The following is a 21,146-nucleotide window of genomic DNA, read 5'->3' on the forward strand; positions in this document are numbered from 1 at the left end:
AGTGCTGAAGTGCTTATGAAGTACTAATTTGCATATATTTTGAATATATTAGTCAATATAGCTTTCAGTGAAAGGGGAAAGTGAATTTTCCAAGAGAAGTTTAATATTAATTGTACAGAAATTATATTAGTAGTCATTAGGCAAATCTCTGTTTCATTTAGAGATATATTTTAAGCCTATATAAACACAGGTTGTATTTTCTCATACAATGTAAACTTTCTGTCATTAATTCCAAAGACATTTTCCAGTTCTTGTTGATTGTCTTTGGCTAAAGTGTTGTTTATAGGAGATAAAAAAAAGAACATAAATACGTAATATGGAATACCACGTAACCAGAGTAACTCTATGTAACCAGAGTCTTTCTTTAAAAACACAAGAACAACAGAAAAAAAACTCATTGAGGGAATTCCCTGGCGGTCCAGTGGTTAGGACTCTGAGCTTTCACTGCCGTGGGTCTGGGTTTCAATCCCTGGTTCGGGGAACTAAGATCCTGCAAGTGCACAGCGTGGCCAAAAAAAAACCTTGTTGAGCACCTATTAGATACCAGGTGCTGAGTTAAGTACCTGGGCATTCAAAGGTGAGCAGTATATACAAGTTGGAGTCTGGTAGTGTGGCTCACAAATGTTCACGAATAATTGTAAATAATGGTAAAAAGTGAAGTGCACATAAAGTCTTTGTTCCTTGGGAGGAGGCTTTCTCCTGATGAGACTAACAGGAAAGGTTTCACGGGGAGAAGCCACTTGCCTTGGGTCCTGATGGACAGGCAAGATTTAGAAATGTGCAGGTAGGGAAATAGGCATTTCGGATATGTGGAAGAATGAGTCAAGAGCCCAGGTAGGAAACACAGGATGGGAACCCCCAGGGGTCTGACCAGAATCTAGGGCATGTGAAAGGGAGTGGTGAGAAGTGATTAGAAAAGTAGATCAGTACCAGATCATGGAGCGTCTTAACAGTCTATTAAATCTTAACTTTAATTTATATACAGTGGAAGATTATTAAGTTGTTTTTTTTTTTAAAGCAGGTCTATGATAGGCACTTTCTCTGACAGCAACATATCAAATGGATTGGAGGAGGGAAAGAATGGTGACAGGGATATGAATTAAGAGGGTATTTCAGTAATCCAGTGAACAATATGCAGGTTGAAACCCACAATGAACTTGATCCAGTTTCTATTTCTCCAGAATTTTGTTTAAAGTAAAATTCTGGTCTATGTGGGCTAGACCAGGTTAGCATTTAAGAAGCAGTTAGATTGCTTGACTAACAGGAAAGGCTTTTGGCAAAGTGACCCATTCTTGAGGCTGTGAAAGGGAAAACAGTTCAGATCAGATGGACTTCCTTACTGTCCCCTGGACACCGAGAGCTCTTCTTCTCCGACCTGCCAGTCACACACGGCCGTTCGTGTATGATTACTTGGCGGCACAAAAATTAGACAGTGACCGAATTTGTATCAGGGTAACTTGGTGCTAAATTCCATTTTATTAAAACATGTATTTATTTATTTGGTATTTGACAGAATTAATTCAATTTTGCTTATATTGTTCTTTTAATGAGTTTTTTTCCCCTTTGCAGTTTCCGGTCATTTGATCCTAATATGTTCTCACTGTATAATTCAGGAACAGTATTACCAACAGGAAAATTGACTCTAGAAAACTATAAAGCGATGCTTGATTTCCTTCTTACAGCTAAAAGAAGAAAGGCTCTCTTACCATCAGGTAAAATAAATATGTTCTATGCTATCCAATTGTCTTTAGATTTTTTTATTCACAAATGCAACACATACACACATACCCTGACACGTACACCCCCCCATAGACACAGAGCTACACACATCATTTTCCAATGACTTAGGAATTTAGTTGAGTTGTGATATTTTGTAGGAGATTCTTATTCTATTTTTTAAAAAATTTCTACATTTTTGTGGCATCATCATATATATTTGGAAATATTTATGTAGGATTCTCCCCTAAATCAATTTGGCCATTCAGCAAATATAATGTTCTTTTAAAAAATACTGGTAGCCTCCAGTGGTCAAGGTAAGTGAAGACTTGCCGTCAGGTTTTATGTTTTAGTGGAAGTAAGTTTCAGAACAAATTCCACCAAACATACTGATGCAAGCAGGCATGAAAACATCATGCAGCTGTTTCATCGTTCCGATTTTGTACTCAGGGCAGTCCGCTCTTGCCTTAGGAGCTGTAATTATCACCTTCCATGAAAGCTCTCTCCAAGATGAAGGCAGTAATACCCTCATGGCAGGACCAACCAGTATTGTCTTCTGGTCAGGTGACTGGGGCCTCCAGGACGTGGAGAGATGTAGGTGAACAGGGCTCTCTGGGTGTTGCACTGATGACACTATTTCTAAACAATCACCTATCTTGAATACTACTCATTTCACAAATAAAAATTTATTTCTAATATCTTTATGCTAGTACAAACCCTCTTATATAGATTTTCAGAAATGGCATTTTAAATCCTATATGGCTTATTGCTGAACAGGATATTTCATATGCTGGTTAACTGCCCCAGGGGGGTTGATTCAGATTTGAGGTACTTAACGTGCTTTTTAATTTCTTCTAGGGTATAGTTTAAGTTTAACTGGTACCTGCATGTCATACCAGGACTATTAAAGTATTTGAAAGTAAATTCCGTGGACATAGAAAGAGTCCATGTTTTGTATGTACATTACAGTATATATAGCTTCTTGAGTTTTTTTAAAGTAGCTCCCTAAGACCTCCCATGAAATTGGCAATAAAATATTCTGCTATTGAGACTTATTATTTAATGCAGAGTTCTAGTAAGGGAATGTTTGTGGCAGGAGAAATCCTCTGTGTTTTTATAGCACAGCAGCGGGAGAACGAGTGATCAGGGTTGCTGCACTGCCTAACACCAGGGGATGCTCCTCACCTTCCGGCGTGTGTGTCCAGGGAATGGCCTGTTTGCGGGGAAATTAAGGAACAGTGGGATCCTGTCATTCTTCTCCCCCAAAGCATGACATTCCTGCCTCTGCATCATTCCCTTGGCCATCACCCTTGCCTGGAATGTCCTCTATATTCTTCCCACGTAGCTAAATCATGATCACCCTTTAAGACCTAATCTAAAAGCCTCCTTCTCTGGAAACTTTCCCGGGTTCAGCATATCCATGATAATTCTGTCCTTTCTTCAAATTTATGTAGTGCTTGTTATCTGAATTATTCATTTGATGCTAGTCACCTGTTGTGTTTCCTGGAACTTAACTCTCTTTTCAATAATAATATACTTTATATTTGTACTGTAGATGGAGAAGAATTTTCGGCATTTCTTAATTCCACGATGAGTGATGAAAATGTTTCCAAGACACAAACAGGTTATGAATCAGACTCTCAATCAGGTCTCAATGGTAAAGAAAAGGATCACTCAGCAAATGTGGGTCTCTTGGATCATTTTATGAAAATCTTTTTATATTGCAGGAGAGCAATGGTAAGGTGGTCCTTCTTATTTGTTAATGTAGTGGACGTAAATCTCAGCCCATGAATTTGGGCATGTATGATACATTTATTTACTTAATATACATAATTTTAGTTTCATCGGTGAGATTAAATTTGCTAGATTTTATGTCAGTCATCTGTAAGGCTTGCCTGCCATGGGACTGAGGTCTCACATTTGGTCAAGTTGTGAGGGAGGAGGGAAAGCCCCTTTAGTCATAGTCATACATCCACCCAGAGCTGAGGTGGCCTTTGTCCTTGTCTACAAAGTCTCCATGAATATTCAGACACCCCTCTGCTGCTTTCTAGCCACATTTGGGACATGGGCTTCTCCAGTGACACCAGGGGTGGTTCTTCGGGCTCTTGATCCCTCCTGGGCACCATAGACTCCTTTCTCCCCTCTAGCACAGGGGAAGATCTTTCTAGGCCACGGGGAAGCCCTGTCCCTTCCCCCCCTGACCTCCTGCTTCTCCAGGCTACCTGTGTCTTCTGTCAAATGCTTTTGTCTTTTTCTTGTTAAATATTATATGATAGAATATTAAACTCAGAATTGGAATCATTATCTACAAAGAAATTTGTTTCCTTTTTCTCATAGCAAGAGGGGATGTACTTCAAACTTCTCAAGAGATGAGAAGAAATTTATTCTTTCTAGATGAGAAAGGAATACTTAAGTGCCCACTTTCTTCGTGAAGTAGAGAGAGTGACCTTATAAAAATGTAAAGTAAACCCACATCACCTGCCTTGACCATGAGCATTGCATCCTCTGCTCCTTTGTACCAGCTTCAGGGCCCTAGAAGGTCTGGGTTCTGCTCACTTCTCAGGACTCACTCCTCTTGCTCTTGTGCAGTCCACTCTCCCCTCTGGGGTTCTGAAAGCACTAAGCTTGCTCCCTCCTCAGCCCTCAGGTTCACCCTCCATCCTTTGCACCTGCTGTTCCCTCAGCCCCGAATGATGTTCTCCCAACACTCCCACCCCCACCTTCACATGACTTGTTCAACTCAACATTCAGGGCTCTGCTCATATTTCACCTCACAGAGAACTCCTCTCCTGACCACCCTGTATAAAAGGCCCTGTCCTCTCACCCTCATCACGTTCTGAGTCATTTCTGCTTTATTTGCCTTTACAACACTTATCATTCCCTGAAGTTGTATTTTTATTTGTCTGCTTATTTGGTATCGGTCTCTCCTAATAGACTGAAGCCTCACGAGGGCAGGCCCAGTTTCCCTTGCTCGCTGTGACATTCCCAGCACCTAGAACAGTGGGCGTGCTGGAGTCAGACTGCTGGTGTGCAAATCCTAGCTCATCACTTAGTAGACTCATAACCTTGGGCAGTTTAGCCCCATGCCTCCAATTCCTCATCTGTAAATTGAGGAGAATACTAGTGCATACCATTTCATAGGAGTTGTCATTAGAATGAACTGAGATAATGCATATAAATGTCTTACCACAGTGTCTAGCACATGTAAGTAGTATATAACAAATGGTGTTAGTTACTCTTACTATTGATGTAGAATATTTGCAGGAAGAGGAAGTTGTTCAGAGATCCATAACTTTGGGAACTTCGGCATCTTTTGAATGTTGTGTTTGTCTTAGGTTCTCGCTCATCGTGGCGGCTATTGGACTCTGCTTCAGAACTGCTGTCGGGCTCTTTGGAACTTTACTCAGGAGCTACAAATACTTCATAAACAAGCAGTGGATCTGTATGAAACATTTCCTATTAGCCAGGACAGTTTCCTCTTTATTTCTGTTTTACCATTCTATTTGGGGGCAGAATTACTTATTGACATGTTAATAGAACTACCAAATATCAGTTCTGTTAAGGTAAGAGTATTTGGGTAATTCTTTTTATTGTAGGTTAATTAACAAATTCTTTGTACCATGCAGCTTGGGATAAGTAGAAATTAATATTTTGCTTGAGTTATTTGGTTTGTCTGTATTTCATTTGTTTCTCATTGTTATTTGGTTCCCAGTATATTGCAGTACATTGATGTTAATTAAAAATATCTGCCTGAAAATTCAGTTTCTTAAATGGAACAGAAAGTAACATTTACTGAGCTCCAGCTTCTACCTAAACTAATCTAAATGCATTTAATCCTCATAGCAATCTTTCTGATAGAGAAAGAAACAGACCCTAAGACAGATCAGGTAGCTTGTTGGTTGATATTTATTTCACTGCTTTATCTGTCCATGTTTTGTTACACTAGACGTGGTAGAATTTACAGCCATCTCAAATCTAGCACACTGTGGTTTAAAGCATGAAAATAAAATTGAAAAAAATGCAAACATCATACACCCCAAACACATTGAAAATTAATAAACACGTAAAAACTTTGAGTCATGGGGTTTATAACATTTTCAGATGTAAAATATATGAACAATAGCACAAAAAACTGGGAGGGCAAATAAAATTAAACTGTCATAAGTTTTTAAACTTTATTTAAAGTGGTACAATATTAACTCTCAAGTGGAATGTGATAAGTTAAGTATGCATTTAATAATCCCCAGAATAACTACCAAAAAAGAGATATAGCTAAAATGCCAAATGGAAGCTAAAAGTAAAGTGGAAAACTAAATAATAGTCAATTAAAGAAGGCAGGAAAAGAGGAACACAGACACATGGGACAAACAGAAAACAAATAACAAATAATCTAACCCAATTATATCTATAACTATATTACTATAAGTGGATTAAATACCCTAATTAAAAGAGATTGTCTGACTGGATAAAAGAGAAGGACGTGTACTTGTCCATAATAAAAGCACTTCTGGGACTTGCCTGGTGGCGCGGTGGTTAAGAATCTGCCTGCCAATGCAGAGGACGTGGGTTCGAGCCCTGGTCTGGGAAGATCCCACATGCCGTCGAGCAACTAAGCCCGTGCACCACAACTACTGAGCCTGCTCTCTAGAGCCTGCAAGCCACAATTGAGCCCACATGCCATAACTACTGAAGTCCACTCATCTAGGGCCTGTGCTCTGCAACAAGAGAAGCCACCACAATGAGAAGCCCTCACACTGCAATGAAGAGTAGCCCCCGCTCGCCACAACAAGAGAAAGCCCGTGCACAGCAACAAAGACCCAATGCAACCAAAAATAAATAAATAAATTTATAAAAAAAAAAAGCACTTCTGGGTATAAAGAAACAGATTGAAAATAAAACAGTGAAAGAAAATAGCCTAAAATATGAAAATAGTAAACAAAAAAAGCTGGTGAGGCTATATTAATATTAGATAAAATAGTCTTCATATCAAGAAGTATTTTGAGAGAGAAAGAGGGACATTTCCTAATGAGAAGAAGCTCAATTAATCAGGAAGACATACTAATCATAAATGTGTATGCACCAAATAACAGAGATTCAGAATACACTCTGGACACCCAAAGCTTGAAGAGCTTCCTGTTTGGTGGACACATTGGTGTCGGATGGGTATCAGGCCCTGACTCCATAGAGAGAGGGCACAGAATCTCCTCATCTTGGACCCTTCCAGACCTACCTCTATGCACCTCTTCCTTTTGGCTGTTCCTGAGTTGTATCCTTTATAAGAAAACTGTATCAGTGAATTTTGAGTCATTCTAGGAAATGATTGAACCCAAACTTATAGCTCGTCAGTCAGAAGTGCGAGTGACCCTGAAACTTGTGGCTGGCATCTCCAGTGAGCACTGAGCCCTTAAACTGTGGAGTCTGACCCTGACACTGGGGTAGTTAGTGTCAGAAGTGACGTGCAGTACAAATTAAGATTGGTTGGAAACAGAGCACAAGGCACATGGTGTGTTCACCAAGATGTATCATATGCAGAGTCATAAAATAAGTCCTAATAAAATTTAAAAGACTGAAATCTGAAAGAGTGTGTTTTCTAACTGCTACATTATAAACAGATTAATATAATGTAGGAAGAAAAATCTCCAAATATCTGGAAATTAAATAACACAGTTCTAAATAATCCATGGGTCAAAGAAGAAAACACAAGGGAAATTTAAAAAGTATTTCAACTGATAATAACATATCAGAATTTGTGGGATGTAAATAAGCCAGTGCTTAACAGAAACTTTATGGCTTTAAATGTTTAGTAAATAGGAAGAAAGATATAAATCAATCATTTAAGTGTTCATCTATGGGAGCTAGAAAAAGAAGAGTAAATTAGACCCAAAGAAAGTAAAAAGAATAATAGAAATAAGAAGAAATGAAGGAAATGGTAAGAGCAGAAATAAATTAGATATAAAACAACCCAGAAAATAAAGTCAGTAAATTAATCTTTTGAAAGTATTATTAAAATTGGCAGAATCTTAGGAATACTGATGAAGAACGGAAGTGAGAAAATCACAGATTACTAATACTAGTAATGAAAGAGGGATATAGCTACAGTTCCTATATATATTAAAAGAAAAATAAGGGGGGCTTCCCTGATGGCGCAGTGGTTGGGAGTCCGCCTGCCGATGCAGGGGGCAGGGGTTCGTGCCCCGGTCCGGGAAGATCCCACGTGCCGCGGAGCGGCTGGGCCCGTGAGCCATGGCCGCTGAGCCTGCGCGTCCGGAGCCTGTGCTCCGCAACGGGAGAGGCCACAGCAGTGAGAGGCCCGCGTACCACACACAAAAAAAAAAAAAAAAAAGAAAAATAAGGGAATGTCATGACCAATTTTTACTAATGAATTTGATAACTTAGATGAAATGGATGTGTCTATTAGAAAGTACAACTTAACAAATCTGACACAAGAAGTGATAGAAAAAATGAATTACCCAAATATATTAAAGAAATTGAACTCATAATCAGAAACCTTGACATAAAACTCTAGACCCAGAATATTTCCCTGCAGCATTCTAGCAAACACACAAGGAAGAAATAATAAATCATATACCATTTTTTTTTTAGAAGTGAGGCCAGCTTAACCCTGACAGATACGTCAAAAAGAAAAGTATGACTCAATATTACTCATGAACATAGACACAAAACTCCTTAATGAAGTGTTAGCAAATCAATCCCAGTAAGATATAAAATATGCAAATTATATATATAATATATACAAATGATGATCAAGGGGGGGTTAATCCCAGAAATGTAAGGTTACCATTTGAAAATCAATCAGTGTAATTCACCATATTAACAGGATAAAGGAGAAAAATCACATGGCCATTGAAATAGATACAGAAAAAGTATTTACAGAATTCGATATCACTTTTTCCACCTGCTCTCCCTCCCCCTCTGGTTTCACCATGCTCACTCTGAGCTCTGGGCACCTGCTAAGCCAGGGCAGCTGTCATCTCTCTCCAGCTGCCATCACAATTATTTACCAGGACCTCATCAGCCATCATGAGATATTCCCTGACATTTATAAGTTCCTGGAGATCGAGAGCGGGCTGTGCCTGGAGGTGGAAGGGAAGATGGTCAGTAGGACAGAGGATAACATTGATGGAAATGTACTCTGCTGTACAGTGCTTTCAGTACCCTAGGTGAAGGTACTGAAAGCACAGTAATCACTGGTGTTGATATTGTCATGAACCATTGCTTGCAGAAAATCAGTTTTAAAAAAGAGGGCTGTAAGAAGTAAATTAGAGTTTGCATGAAATCAATCAGAGGCAGACTTGAAGAACAGAAACCAGAAAGAGTAAAACCTTTTATGACAGAGGCTACAGAATAAATCAAGCACTTCCTTACTAATTTAAAAAACTACCAGTTTTTTATTGGTGAAAATATGAATCTAGATAGTGTGGTTGCCCTGCTGGACTCCTGTGAGGATGGTATGACCCCATTTGTGATTTTCTTTATGGATGGCTTAGAAATGGAGAAATGTTAACAAATTTGGCAATAACTTTGGATCGATCACCTGTCATCATAACTGGCTGCCGCTTTTCATCCACACGGCATGAGGACTTAGACAAATGGGACTGATGTCATCTTGAGCTCCTTGACTTTTGATTATTAGATGACAGGGACGGAGCTCATAACATCAATAAAATGACATCTGTCTTTTATTGAGCATGTCCCGGGTGCCAGGCACTGTGCTAAGGAGGCAAAGTCACGTAGGTCATGTATGTCACACCTCTTATCCACATCTTCATAGCCTGACTTCAGGTACGCATATGGCATTTCACAGCCAGATGACTTTCAAGATCTCTTCCAAATTCAAGGACTGTGAATCCTATGGGAGGGAGGGGCTAGACTTGAGGTACTGTTTATTGGGCTATAGTCTGGCCAGTAGGTGGATCTAACAGGCTTTGCTTTGCCTCAGAAATTTCTAAGGGTTTACACAAATGCGTCAGGGACTTAGAGGAAATGAACACAACAGTTACAGAGTACCTCTAACTTAGGCAAAAAGAGGGTCTTCTGGAAGATTTTCTTCTCCATAAGTTTGACCTTTTGCATTGGGGAATTGGACATATTATTCTACAACTGAATGTAACCAGTGTATTAGGGAAATTTAATTATTTGTGTATACTATAACCTGTTTTTCCTCAAAACTTTACCTTATTTATTGGTTTACTATCCTTACTTAAATAGTGACTATGTACCAGCAAGTATAGTAATGACTAGGCTTACGTACTATTTACATTTAGGCTTAAATGATTAAAATTAAATAAACTTAAAAATCTAGTTGCACTAGTCATACTTCAACAGCTCAGCTTCCACATGTGCTTAGCGGCTTCTGTATGGAACCGCACAGATGAAGCACGTTTCCATCATTTCAGAAGTGCTGTTGGATGGTGTCATCAAGCTTTGATTTGCATAATAAAAATATTAAATTTATTTTCTGTTCAGTTCTTTTCCATGTTATATTTTTAGCTATACATTCAGTGTTCAGAAAAAACATGTAGTAAAATCTGAAATTACACAATTTTTTTCCATGTGCTACTTGCAGACTGTTGAAGAAGGAGAGTTCAGTGTTCCAAGTTGCTATGGAGATATCAAAAATGATAACGGTGGTTCTAGCCTTACCTTTGAGCATCCTCTGGATGATGTCAATGTGGTTGATTTGAAATGGATCCACGACTTTGTATTAAAATCTCTGGAACTTGTATATCAAGTAGAAAAATGGGAAACACTTGTATCACTCGCCATTCAGTTCAATACAGTTTCGCAGTAGGTACCGCTGTAAGGGCAGCTAACAGGGGCAGACTTCACTGAGAAGAGTGTTTCTTTACTAACGTTTGTTTTTAATATATTTTTACCATTGTCTAGTGAGAGATATACAGAGCAAGTGACGCCACTCCTGGTGTACGCACAGCGCCAGCTTCTTCTACGAATATCCAAGTGCAAGGGCCCAGATATTACCCAACAGCCTTGCGTAAGATATGAGGCTGAATATGAACAGAAGGTAAGTTTGGGTCTGTTATTCATGCAGTGGTGATTTCTTATTAGTACACATGTAAATAGCAAGATTTGGGAATCAGATAAATGTTCCTATTTTCACTTAGGCATTTATCATTCAAATCAGCAAAACATTGTTGAGAGTTGCTCGGTGCCAGTATTTTCCAGATGCAGGGAAAACAAAAATAAAGTCCTGGTACACAGGAGCTTATATTCAGGTCAGGGCTGATTTACCCAGTAGGCATAGTGGGAACAGTGTCTAGAGCCACAGTACCTTTCTAGGAGCCACTAAATGTTTTAATTTCTTTTAAAATAAGAAAAAAGTAACTTTTAGGTCAAAGAAAATGTTTCAGTTTTTACAATTCATCTATTTATGTTTATACCAAAGGAGCCATACAATATAATTTTTAATATTTTTTGATGGAGCAGTGGGCCCATGAAGGCAAAAGTGCCTAAAGCCCATGAGCATCATGGTGCAGCTTTAAGTTAGGTAGGGGGAGGGAAGAGGCATGTAAATTCTCTCATTTATTAACTTACTAAATATGTATTGACTCCCTAAGATTAGAGCCATTGCATTCAGATGTCCAGTGTGTGTCCTGCCTGAGGGCTCCTGGCATATGTTGGGGGTCCTGGATTCAGTCCGTGCCCCACACACCAGTCCATGTGGTGGGTTGCAGCCACCCAGCGAGGACTCCATTTTCTCCTTTTCACAAAGGTTCCTTATCGCCTTGGCATAGTCTGTAGAGAGAATACAGTTTGAGTTCTCGCTTTATGGAGTTTAGTGTCAGAGGGGGTGGAAGTAGGGCCAGTTAATAAGCATGTAAACAGATAAAAAGATCTACGACCATCATAAATTCTCTGAGGAAAATAAAATAGGTCAGTGGGATAGAGATAGGCTGGGGTGGGGGGTAGAAAGTTGCGCCAAGGGGATCAGGAAGGCCCTTGGAGATGGAAACATTTAGTGGGAAGGGGCCGGCCATATGCTGGGAAAGAGCATTCCAGCCCAAGGGAAGAACAAGGGCAAAGGCCCTGAGATGGTACAGGAAGATGGCCCGCATGCTGCAGTGTAGCAGAGGAGGGGGAGGGGACAAAGGAGAGGCTGCTCCTTCTGAGTCTTCTTTGTTGCCTCTTCCTCCTTCTCCTCTCCTCCGCAATGTCTCAGTGTTCGTGTAGCCCAACACTCTGTTCTTGGTCCTCCTGTCTTCTCTATCCGCACACTCTCCCTTGGAGAGTTAATTCAATCTGTGGGTCAAAATTACATCTCCAGGCTAGACCTTTCTCGTGAATTCTGTGTTGACGTATCTGACTGCCTGTATCAGTCAGGGTTCAGTCAGAGAAGCAAAACTAGTTAGAATTAACTGTCTGTTGATCTATCTATCTATCTACCTATCAAGATTCGTTAAAAGGAGTTGGCTTATATGATCATGGGGGCTCACTAAGCAAGTTCAAAATCCATTGGGTAGGCAGTTGGGATCATGAAAAGGAAGGAACCCTACAGGTGTGGCCAGAAGCTGTTCTCCATAGGCAGTCAGTGAGGGAGGATCCAGTGAGGAGAGAGCAGCTGTAGACCTGGATGCTGTTTGGAGTTTGGAGTCTGAAGACTTCCAGCATGTCAAGGACTCACCTGATTAGGTCAGGCCCACCTACGATAATCTCCCTAGCTTAAAGCCAATTTATTAGGGACTTTAATTAGTATCTGAAAAATACCCTCACAGCAGCACCTAGATTAGTGTTTGATTGAATAACTAGGATGAAGTGTGTATACACTACACAATGGATGCTTCCCTTCCCATCATCCTCATAGTTTAGCCTAACTAAACTGACTCATCAAAAACCCATCACATTGCCTTATCAGCATCATCTCTTAGATGTTTAAGACTCTTCTCGAATTTGGCACATGTCAAGCAAACCTGTTCTGCCACGTCTTGCCCACTTCAGTTGATGCAAACCTCATCCTCCTAGCTGCTCAGGCCAGACACGTTGGAGAGCATCCCTGACTCCTCTCTTGCTTTTACACCCCACGTCAGGTTGATTACCAAATCCTCTCCCTTCAAAATAGATTCAGAATCTGACCACGTCTCGCTGCCTCCACCACTGCTGCTCTCATCCAGGCTACTGCTGTGTTTGCTTGGATTAATGCAATGACTTCCTAACTCTTTTCCTTGCTTCCAGCCTCCCTGAACTCCTGTCTCCAGCCTGTAGTCTATTCTTAATGGCAGATAGAACAGCCTTTTAAAAACCTGTCGGACCATGACATTCCTCTGCTTTAAACCCTGCAGTGGTTTCCCATCTGATTCAGTGTTAAAGTTAACATCTTCATCATGGCCTTAATGCCCCACATAACTCATCCCCCTGTGATCACCAGTAACTTGTCTCTCTTAACTCCCCTGCAGCTTTCAGCTGCTGTGTTCTTCTGTTCTTTAAGAAGACCCTACCCCAGGGTCTTTGCATTTGCTCTTCCCCTGCTTGGAATTGTGCCCGCCCCCCGCCAAATATCCACATTGATTTTTCCTGCAGCTTTTCAGTCTTTGCTGAATATCACATTCTCTGTGAGGACTTTCATCATTACCTTATTTAAAATTATGTGTTGTTTGCTCTATTTCTCTCTATAGCGTTTATAGCTCCTTAGTATATTTTATAATGTACTCTATATTTTGTTTATTGTCTCTCTATTTCCACTAGAATAAGTTCCACAACAATAGGAATTTTTGCTTATTTTGTTCTCTGCTATATCATCTGTGAGCTTGGAGCAGTGCCTGGCACATAATAGGTATTCAATAAAGACTTTTAAATGAAGCTGGAGCGGTGGGAAGGACTAGGTCAAGTAGGGCCTTATTAGGCTGGGGGAAGGAATTTGCATTTTCTTAGACTGTCTTTACATCTCATTGTAGAAGTACCTACAAGGGACAATAAAGAAACAACATCTACATCAGACTGGGGTTCAAGGGTGGTTGTATTTTGAGCATTAGGTTAGTTCACTGGGGATGCTGGTGGGAGTGGACAAATGGAGACAAGAGGATGGTGGACTTTTAAAAGAATTACCTTATGTCTAAAAATGTCCTGTTTTCAGATATTTTACAACTTTAGGACTCAAGTATCTGTTAAAAATAGTTTAAACAAATACTACAGAGGAAGTTACTTCTGGAAAACTTCACCAGGGAAATTTAAATTGTGTTAATTTTGAGTAGGGGGGGAAATCTGCCATTGAAAAAGCAGCCTCTATTTTAAATACGTTTCAACTTACATAATGGAAGATATATTTAGACTAGTGAATTTATAGAATATCAGAAAAATCATATTCTAATTGCTCTGCATAATTTGCCTAATGCTTTTCCAGCTGTGCTATACAGAAGAAATATGAAAAATTATGTAGCCACTTTTTTCCCCAAAAGTTCTCATAATTGGATACTACTCTGGAGCTTTTATTTATAGCATCTTTTTATATCTCTCTTTTTTTTTTTTTTTTTACAAATGAAAAATACGATGAACATTTCAAGTAAGCCAAATTTTTGGCTATAAATACCTAAGTGATATTTGTTCTCTCCTTTCTTTTTTAAGATAACCTGCCGAAACTTCATTGGGAAGCAGCTCAAGATTAATCCTCTAACCAATGAAGTGACAACTATAGGACACGGGGAAGATTTCCTTAAAAATCTTATCTATTCAGGTTGGAACCAATTTTAGCTTGAAACTTTCTCTTTTCTTCAAAACAAGGTTTGCTATTGTGTTCTGCATGTCAAGTCTTCCATAATTAAAGTGTTTGCAAAATTTCTTTTGCAGGTTTATTTCACTGAAAATAATCCATTTGATATTTACCATCTTATGTTGCTATAAATGTCACTTAAGGGAAATAAAATACATGTTTTTATTAGTTTAATCTGTTAGTTAAAGAAGGGAGATAAAAAGAAGGAGAAAGGAAACTGATGGGAAAAAATAAAGATGGGAAAAGACTGTTTTGCACATTTTTCCCTGTTTTTAATCTCACTTGGGAACTCTTTAAATTGACCTTTTGCTATTTTCTTTGTTCCATCTTGATGCCCGTAATAACTTCCATTTCCATAATCAATATAGATTGTACTTCTATTGGTGTTACCAAGGTTTAGTTGTAGGTCTTTTAACAAGAGTGCAAGAGAAGATCTGGGGACATCATGACTCCTTTGGTTTTAGCTGGTAAGCCCTTTTGGAATGTTCTGGTGGTGCAGCTTGTAGGAATGAGGCAATAGGATGAGATGAAAATGGAAATAAAGCCTTCTCTCAATTGCACTTTTCCTATGTTTTGGGTATAGGAAAGAAATGCAAGTCTTCCCTTTGAAGTGTTAGGATTCCTTCATTCATTTATCTGTTGATTTTGGTATGTATGTGTGTATGTATGTATGTATTCATTCATTCATTCATTTCTTGAGTAGGTCAGGCAGCTGTTCAGTCATTCAGCGAACATTTATTGAGTATCTACCATGTGTTAAGTTCTGTACTAGGCCCTGAGAATACAAAGATGAATGAGACTAAAGATTTGTTATCCGATTTACAGCCCCTTGAAGGAGACCGATAAATAAACCAGAGATTATAGCGTAGAGTAGTAAGGTCTATACTGTTATGACTACTGCTGCTGCTGCTATAAACAATAATAGTTAACGGCTAGCATCGCTTTTGAGAGACTCCATGTAATTTAGTGGGGTTAATGTAAAAGTAAAAGGCAAAAGCTGAGGTTAGAAAGGTTGGCAGGAGTTGGATAATAAAGGGTCTTAGAAGGTAGGATAAAGAGATTCAGCTTTATCCGGAGAGCTGAGGGGAGCTAGTGAGAAGGATGTAAAGAAGGAAGAGGAAATGATCATATTTGTGTTCTTGAACTTTCGGCAGCAGCATGGGGAAAAGGTTGGAAGGAGACCATGTGGAGGTAGAGCAGCTGCTCCCAGCTTGTGTGTTACAGACATGATGAGGGCCTGGACTTAGATGGTGAGAACAGAGAGCTGGACAGATATGCACTCGTTAGGTGAGGCGGATGGACGGGGAAGGGAGGAATTCAAGTTGCCTTGGTTTCTGGCTTGGGAGGCTAAATGGATGTGATATCTTCATTCTATAAACAAAAACAAAAACAGCAACAACAACAAAAAACACTGAAGGGAGGGGAAGCTTAGAGGAAAACATTTCTTTGCTATAACTGAGTTCAAGGTACCTGAATGACAGCTGAGTAGAATGATCCATTATATGATTGGATGTACCAGTGAGGCACTCAGCAGATCTGTGATTTAGTCACCAACACATTGGTAGTGGTTGAAATCAGGGGCTTGTATGAGGTCACCCAGGGAGAGCTCTGTGGAGTATGGACCTGAGGATGGCCTCACTTTGGAAGCTGTGCCAGTCAGAATGGGCTGGGCTATGTAGCAGTCACGAACAATCCCCAAATGTCATTGCCTTAGCACAAGGGAAAGTCTGTTTTTTGCTCATGCTACTGTATTCAGTGAGGTTGAGCAGCTCATCATCATGGGTTGATGGAATGTCCATCTCGACACAGGCTTCCATGATTGTTTTAGAGGCAGGAGGCAAAACACTAATGTTATCCTCTAGGGCAGCTAAACCTGGAGGTATACAGTAAATGGTTCAGAGCACAGCCTTTGAAGCAAGACCATGTGCATATACCATGCACTTTGTGCTAAGGGCTTTATGTAGATTGTCTTATTTCATTATTATAACAATCCCAATAAAAGAATTATTATTATGCATTGGACATCAGGCACTTTATGAGTATTAGTGCTTCGTGAGTATTAAGTGCTTTGCGAACGTTAGCTTAACAACTGTCTGATGAGGTAAGTTTGTTATTGTCCCCATTTTCCAGGCAAGAAAAAGAATGTATTTTATATATATTTTTATATTTTATAATTTTATATTCATGATTTATATATAAATCGGGTGGTGGCTCTTAAAGCTGATACTTGAAGTTGACTCATGTCACTTCTATTTTATTGGCTAAAGTCACATGGCCACATCTAACTTTGAAAGGAGAGGGAAGTGTGATGGTACTCTGTACCCCAAGGATAAAGAGATAGAATATGTGAAGAGCCCTAATGACTGTCATGGGAACAAGCAGAGAAGGAGCAGTATCTGAAAGAGATTGGGACATGGCCCAAGAGGTGGGAGGTACAGGAGATGAGAGTGTTACAAACCAGGCCAAGGCGAGAGAAAGTGTGAGTCAGCGGTCAGAGAGAGGTCACATAAGATAAGGACAGACTGTCTGTTGTATTTGGGAGCTCATTGTCACTGGCCTTTTTTCTGTCCTCACCTTAGGGTCTTGCTCTAGCTGTTTCTCCTTCCTGAAGTACTCTACCCCCATCTAGATGCCTGTCTGATAAATCCCCCACCTCTTTAAAATCTTTGTGCACATCTTCAGTTTTCAATGGTGCTTACCCTGACTGTTCTGTTTGAAACTGCACCCTGCCTGCTTCCTTCCAATTCCCCTTACTCTAATAAATGTATTCTTTTTTTCCTGGAGCACTTATAAGCACTTATCACACTGTATAATTCAGGTTTTTGTTGCATTTATTGATCACTAGTCTGTCTCCCCTGATAAAATGTAAGCTCTATGAAGTGAGGGATGATTGGTTCATTCATTGATATAATCCAAATGCCTTCATCAGTGCCTGACACATAGTAGGAACTCAATATCTACTTGTCAAATGAATGACTTTGTGACTTTGACAAGAGTCACTTCAAAGAAATGGTGGGGAGGGGAGTGGAACTATCTTGAGTGGGGGGTGCAGTAATGGTGAGCTGTGCCTGCACAGAGTCATTAAACGAGAGTTGCCTTTCATGAAGCTTCGAAGTGATAAGGAAGAGGGGGGGCAGGAGCAGCCAGAAGGAAAAGTAGAGCTCAGGACAGCTCAGGAGGGTTTTGTTTTGTTTGTGTGTCTGTTTTTAGTAGAAAAGAAGGAGCATATTTCTATATTAAATGAAAAGAGCCAGGAGAGGGGGAGAGCTCAGAGACAGGAGAAAAAGATATTTGATAGGGAAAGGAGCTTGAGGATAAACAAGGAAGAGAATGGAACATAGGGGACTTAGTCTTAGACAGGAGAGGGGGGACACCCCTGCCGCTAGGGCAGAAAGGAAGGAGAGAACAGGCCCGAATCAGGCAAATTTGTAGATGGTAATGGTAGGAGTTGAAGGCATCCTTACTGGGTACTGGAGATTTTTTTAATGAAGCAGGGGGTTGAGAGCACAGCCAAGGTTGATAGGGTAGGAGATTTCAGGAGGGATGTGAGAGAGTTGACCGGCCACTGAGAAAAATAGGAAAAGGGAGGATAGAATGGCTGCAGAGCAGTGTAGAGGGTCTAGTTGAGTAAGGTTGGTGACCATGAACTTGTAGGTTTTACTGTTCATATTTTACTGTTCATGACAATTTACTGATAAATTGTCTTCTCATATTCAGTGAACAATGGGAGGACCACCTTCCTGTGGTCAATCACCTGTGACTAGTTCCAATCAAAGAGCATGATTCTTCCTGGGTGTGTCCTCCTTTTCTTCATTTTGTCCATCAAACCTCTGGAGATTCCCCAATTTGGGATCCATAACTCAGAATGTGCTTTATACTATCCCCTCCATCCTAAAAAGAGCTGGCAACAAATGTGAGAATATGTGTCGAAAATGCTTGTTCTCAAAATGATGACTAGCATCTCAGGGCTAGGAGAAGCATACGTAGCAAAACTCTAGACCTGTGTGACCAGCAGGTGCTTACTGATGATGGCCACAACATGTCAGAAAAGCACTTTGCCTGCCTATTGTTAAGTTCGTTTGGAAAGGCAAGGTGGCAGGTGGTGGGACAGAAAGGAAGGCGGGGGGAATCAGGCTACAGTGGTCCTTTGGAATGGTTCTCGGTGGTGGGGGGGGTATAGCCAGTTTGAGCAATGAACAGAGCAGGAATATTCAAATAGATAAAATCTAAAAATTGTTGTAATGGCAGTAATAATTGATTGAGCCAAGTACTTTATAGCTATTACCTTCTTTAATTTTAACCATCTTAGGAGGTAGATATTATTATGCTTATTATTACAGATGAGAAAATGTAGTCTTACTAGTGAGTACTGGAATCATGATTCAAACCCTGGTCCGTCTGATTGTTTAACCCATAAGGGCTCCACTAAGCTCTCAGGTCTGTTCATCATTTGTCCCCTTGCAGGTTAGACTCTCTTCTAAACTTATAGCACTCAAGAAAAAATTGCTATGTCTCAGTAGTTATGGGGAGACAGATACTTTATTGTGACTTGTTATGGTAGTTTCACAATTTTTATATGATCCTGCATAGTAACTACAGATTTTACATTGAGCAATTATCATTAAAATCTTGGCGTCCACCTTAACAGCTCCTTATAAAACTGTAGGACCTCTGTGACTAGGAGCATAATCTGGCCTGGACTTTTGGGTTTATTAGGCAAATTTTTAGGATGCTGAATTTTTTTTCAGTATACTGAATTCAGATCATTAACATGTTTATAAGCATGATGGGTCTTATGTATATCACCACGACATGTCTGCAATTCTTAAAAGAATTTTTAAAAAGACCAAGTATACTTCTGATGGTTTCCACACCAGGTCACTGCTTTAGAACCTCATAGATTCCCTTTTGGCATAACAGCATTTGGTGGTAGTGCTTGATACATTTAATTCTTCAGAGCAGGTATTGTGATGCCCCAGTGCTTGGTACCTTACAGATGATTTTTTGTGTGGATGAGTAACTTGCCTGCTTGTGAAGCTTCATAGGGGAGATGACTCTGTGGATGTGCCTTTTATTGTGGCTGTTTTTGCATTCTGTCTGGGATCTCTTTCTTGAGTTTTGACCTTATTGGTATTTAAGTTCTCTAATAGGGTAATTCAGTCGTCAGGTGTGTTGGAATTTTGAACCCTTTGGCTGGCATGTTTTTTTAGTACCTCTGGGCATTTAGATTGATGTGACCAAGTGTGTAGAAAGCCCAAATTTTGTACCACTCCCTGATCCTTCCTTGGTGAACTCATCTCTCTGGAGTCATTGGCATTTCAGTTTTAATATCTACACTGGTACAATGAGAGATGTAGTAAATCGAGTCTTTTTTCTCCTCCTCCTTCTTATTCTTACCTATTCCAAACCGTTGAGGCTGTTAGTGCCTTTAAAATAGCTTCTTGAATTATCCATGGAAGTTTTCAGAGAGGAACCCCTTGAGACAAAGATGGCAGGACGAGGCCTGCAAAGCTAATATTTCCTTATTCCTTTGCATCATTGATCTCATGTAGGCAGCCACCAAAACACCAACAGAGCCCTAATTAGACTATAAGGAAAAGATATGCTAGGCTTGAAAGAAGAAAAAAAAAGTAAAAGATAGTTAAGGAAAAAAACAAAGAGGAATGATTTATAAGCAGATAGTTGATAAAAAGTAGCAGGATGATTTTATTCAGACCTCATATTTTAAAGATGGCAGACATCTACTCTTCCTCTCATCCCTCTTATCACCCCCAATCACTGGCATGCCTTCGTGAATTTTATTCTAGAATGTAAGCTCTGGGAGAGCAGGGAGTGTGTCTGTTTTGTTCACTTGTACCTCCTCAGTGCCTAGCATGGTATCTAGTAATGGTACGTGCTCGATGGATATTTTTTAAATATATGACTGACGGTCATAATGTGAGCATCTGTCTGTTGAATGCTTCCTCCATGACCGGCGCTACGCTGGACACTTCACACACAGGTTAAAACAGTAACCCTTGGAGGTAAATATTGCCATCCCAGTTTTAATAGATAATTAAAATGAAGGCCTGGAGAAAGTAACTGTCTCAAAATATTAATATGTGAGGGCTTCCAGCTTCCTCCTTTTCCTTTGCTTTGCTGAACTTCTTTCCCTAATCTCACTCTCTGTGGAGGAAAAAAATGAAAGCCAAGCTCATGAATTCTGGCAAGAGAACGGAGAACCAGAGCAGAAACCTATAATCTTCAGGGTGTTGTGCATAAGGGTTGGGGTGGGAGGGGTAGGGGCATGGCTTGTCGGGGATGGTGAGGACTGTGCATGCTTAGAGGAGGGGAGATGGTGGAGACAGGATGGAGGGGACAGAAGAGCGAAGTTCGCAGGAGAAGAGCGAGATTACTGGGGAGTTAATAAAGAGCTACTGTGGCCTACGTATTTGATCCTCTTAAATGTGTGACAGGGAAGTGTGTCAAGAGTGAACTTGCTGGGGGAACAGATGCTCGTCTCCATGTGGCCATGTTCCTGGTTTGACTAGAGCCTCCAGGGTTTCTAGACGTGAGGGTGGTAATGAAAGATTTATCTCTGTGGCCATTTGAATGTGACCCTGTGTTGTGAATTCCATCAGGATCTCCCTGGGCTTACAAGGACCCCAGGCTTATTCCTGTCTTATTCTCAAAGTGTCTCTGTGCCCACGTT

The 21,146-nt window shown here is 40.1% G+C and overlaps 1 protein-coding gene and 1 pseudogene across 1 annotated transcript in view; both read left to right on the forward strand.

Moving 5' to 3' along the window:
* CFAP54 (cilia and flagella associated protein 54) overlaps window positions 1-21,146 on the forward strand; it is a 302,505-nt gene that overhangs the window by 141,695 nt on the left and 139,664 nt on the right. The window contains exons 34-39 of the mRNA XM_027107250.1: window positions 1,570-1,712; window positions 3,272-3,453; window positions 5,052-5,279; window positions 10,304-10,524; window positions 10,624-10,759; window positions 14,311-14,419. Coding sequence (XP_026963051.1) covers window positions 1,570-1,712; window positions 3,272-3,453; window positions 5,052-5,279; window positions 10,304-10,524; window positions 10,624-10,759; window positions 14,311-14,419 — 1,019 coding nt within the window. The remainder of the gene's footprint in view (window positions 1-1,569; window positions 1,713-3,271; window positions 3,454-5,051; window positions 5,280-10,303; window positions 10,525-10,623; window positions 10,760-14,310; window positions 14,420-21,146) is intronic.
* LOC113620870 (translationally-controlled tumor protein pseudogene) lies at window positions 8,060-9,688 on the forward strand (annotated as a pseudogene).

This window comes from Aethalodelphis obliquidens, unplaced genomic scaffold (genome assembly GCF_003676395.1).
Source record: "Aethalodelphis obliquidens isolate GAN/ISIS:26980383/991018 unplaced genomic scaffold, ASM367639v1 scaffold8, whole genome shotgun sequence".
Classification (NCBI taxonomy): Eukaryota; Metazoa; Chordata; class Mammalia; order Artiodactyla; family Delphinidae; genus Aethalodelphis; species Aethalodelphis obliquidens.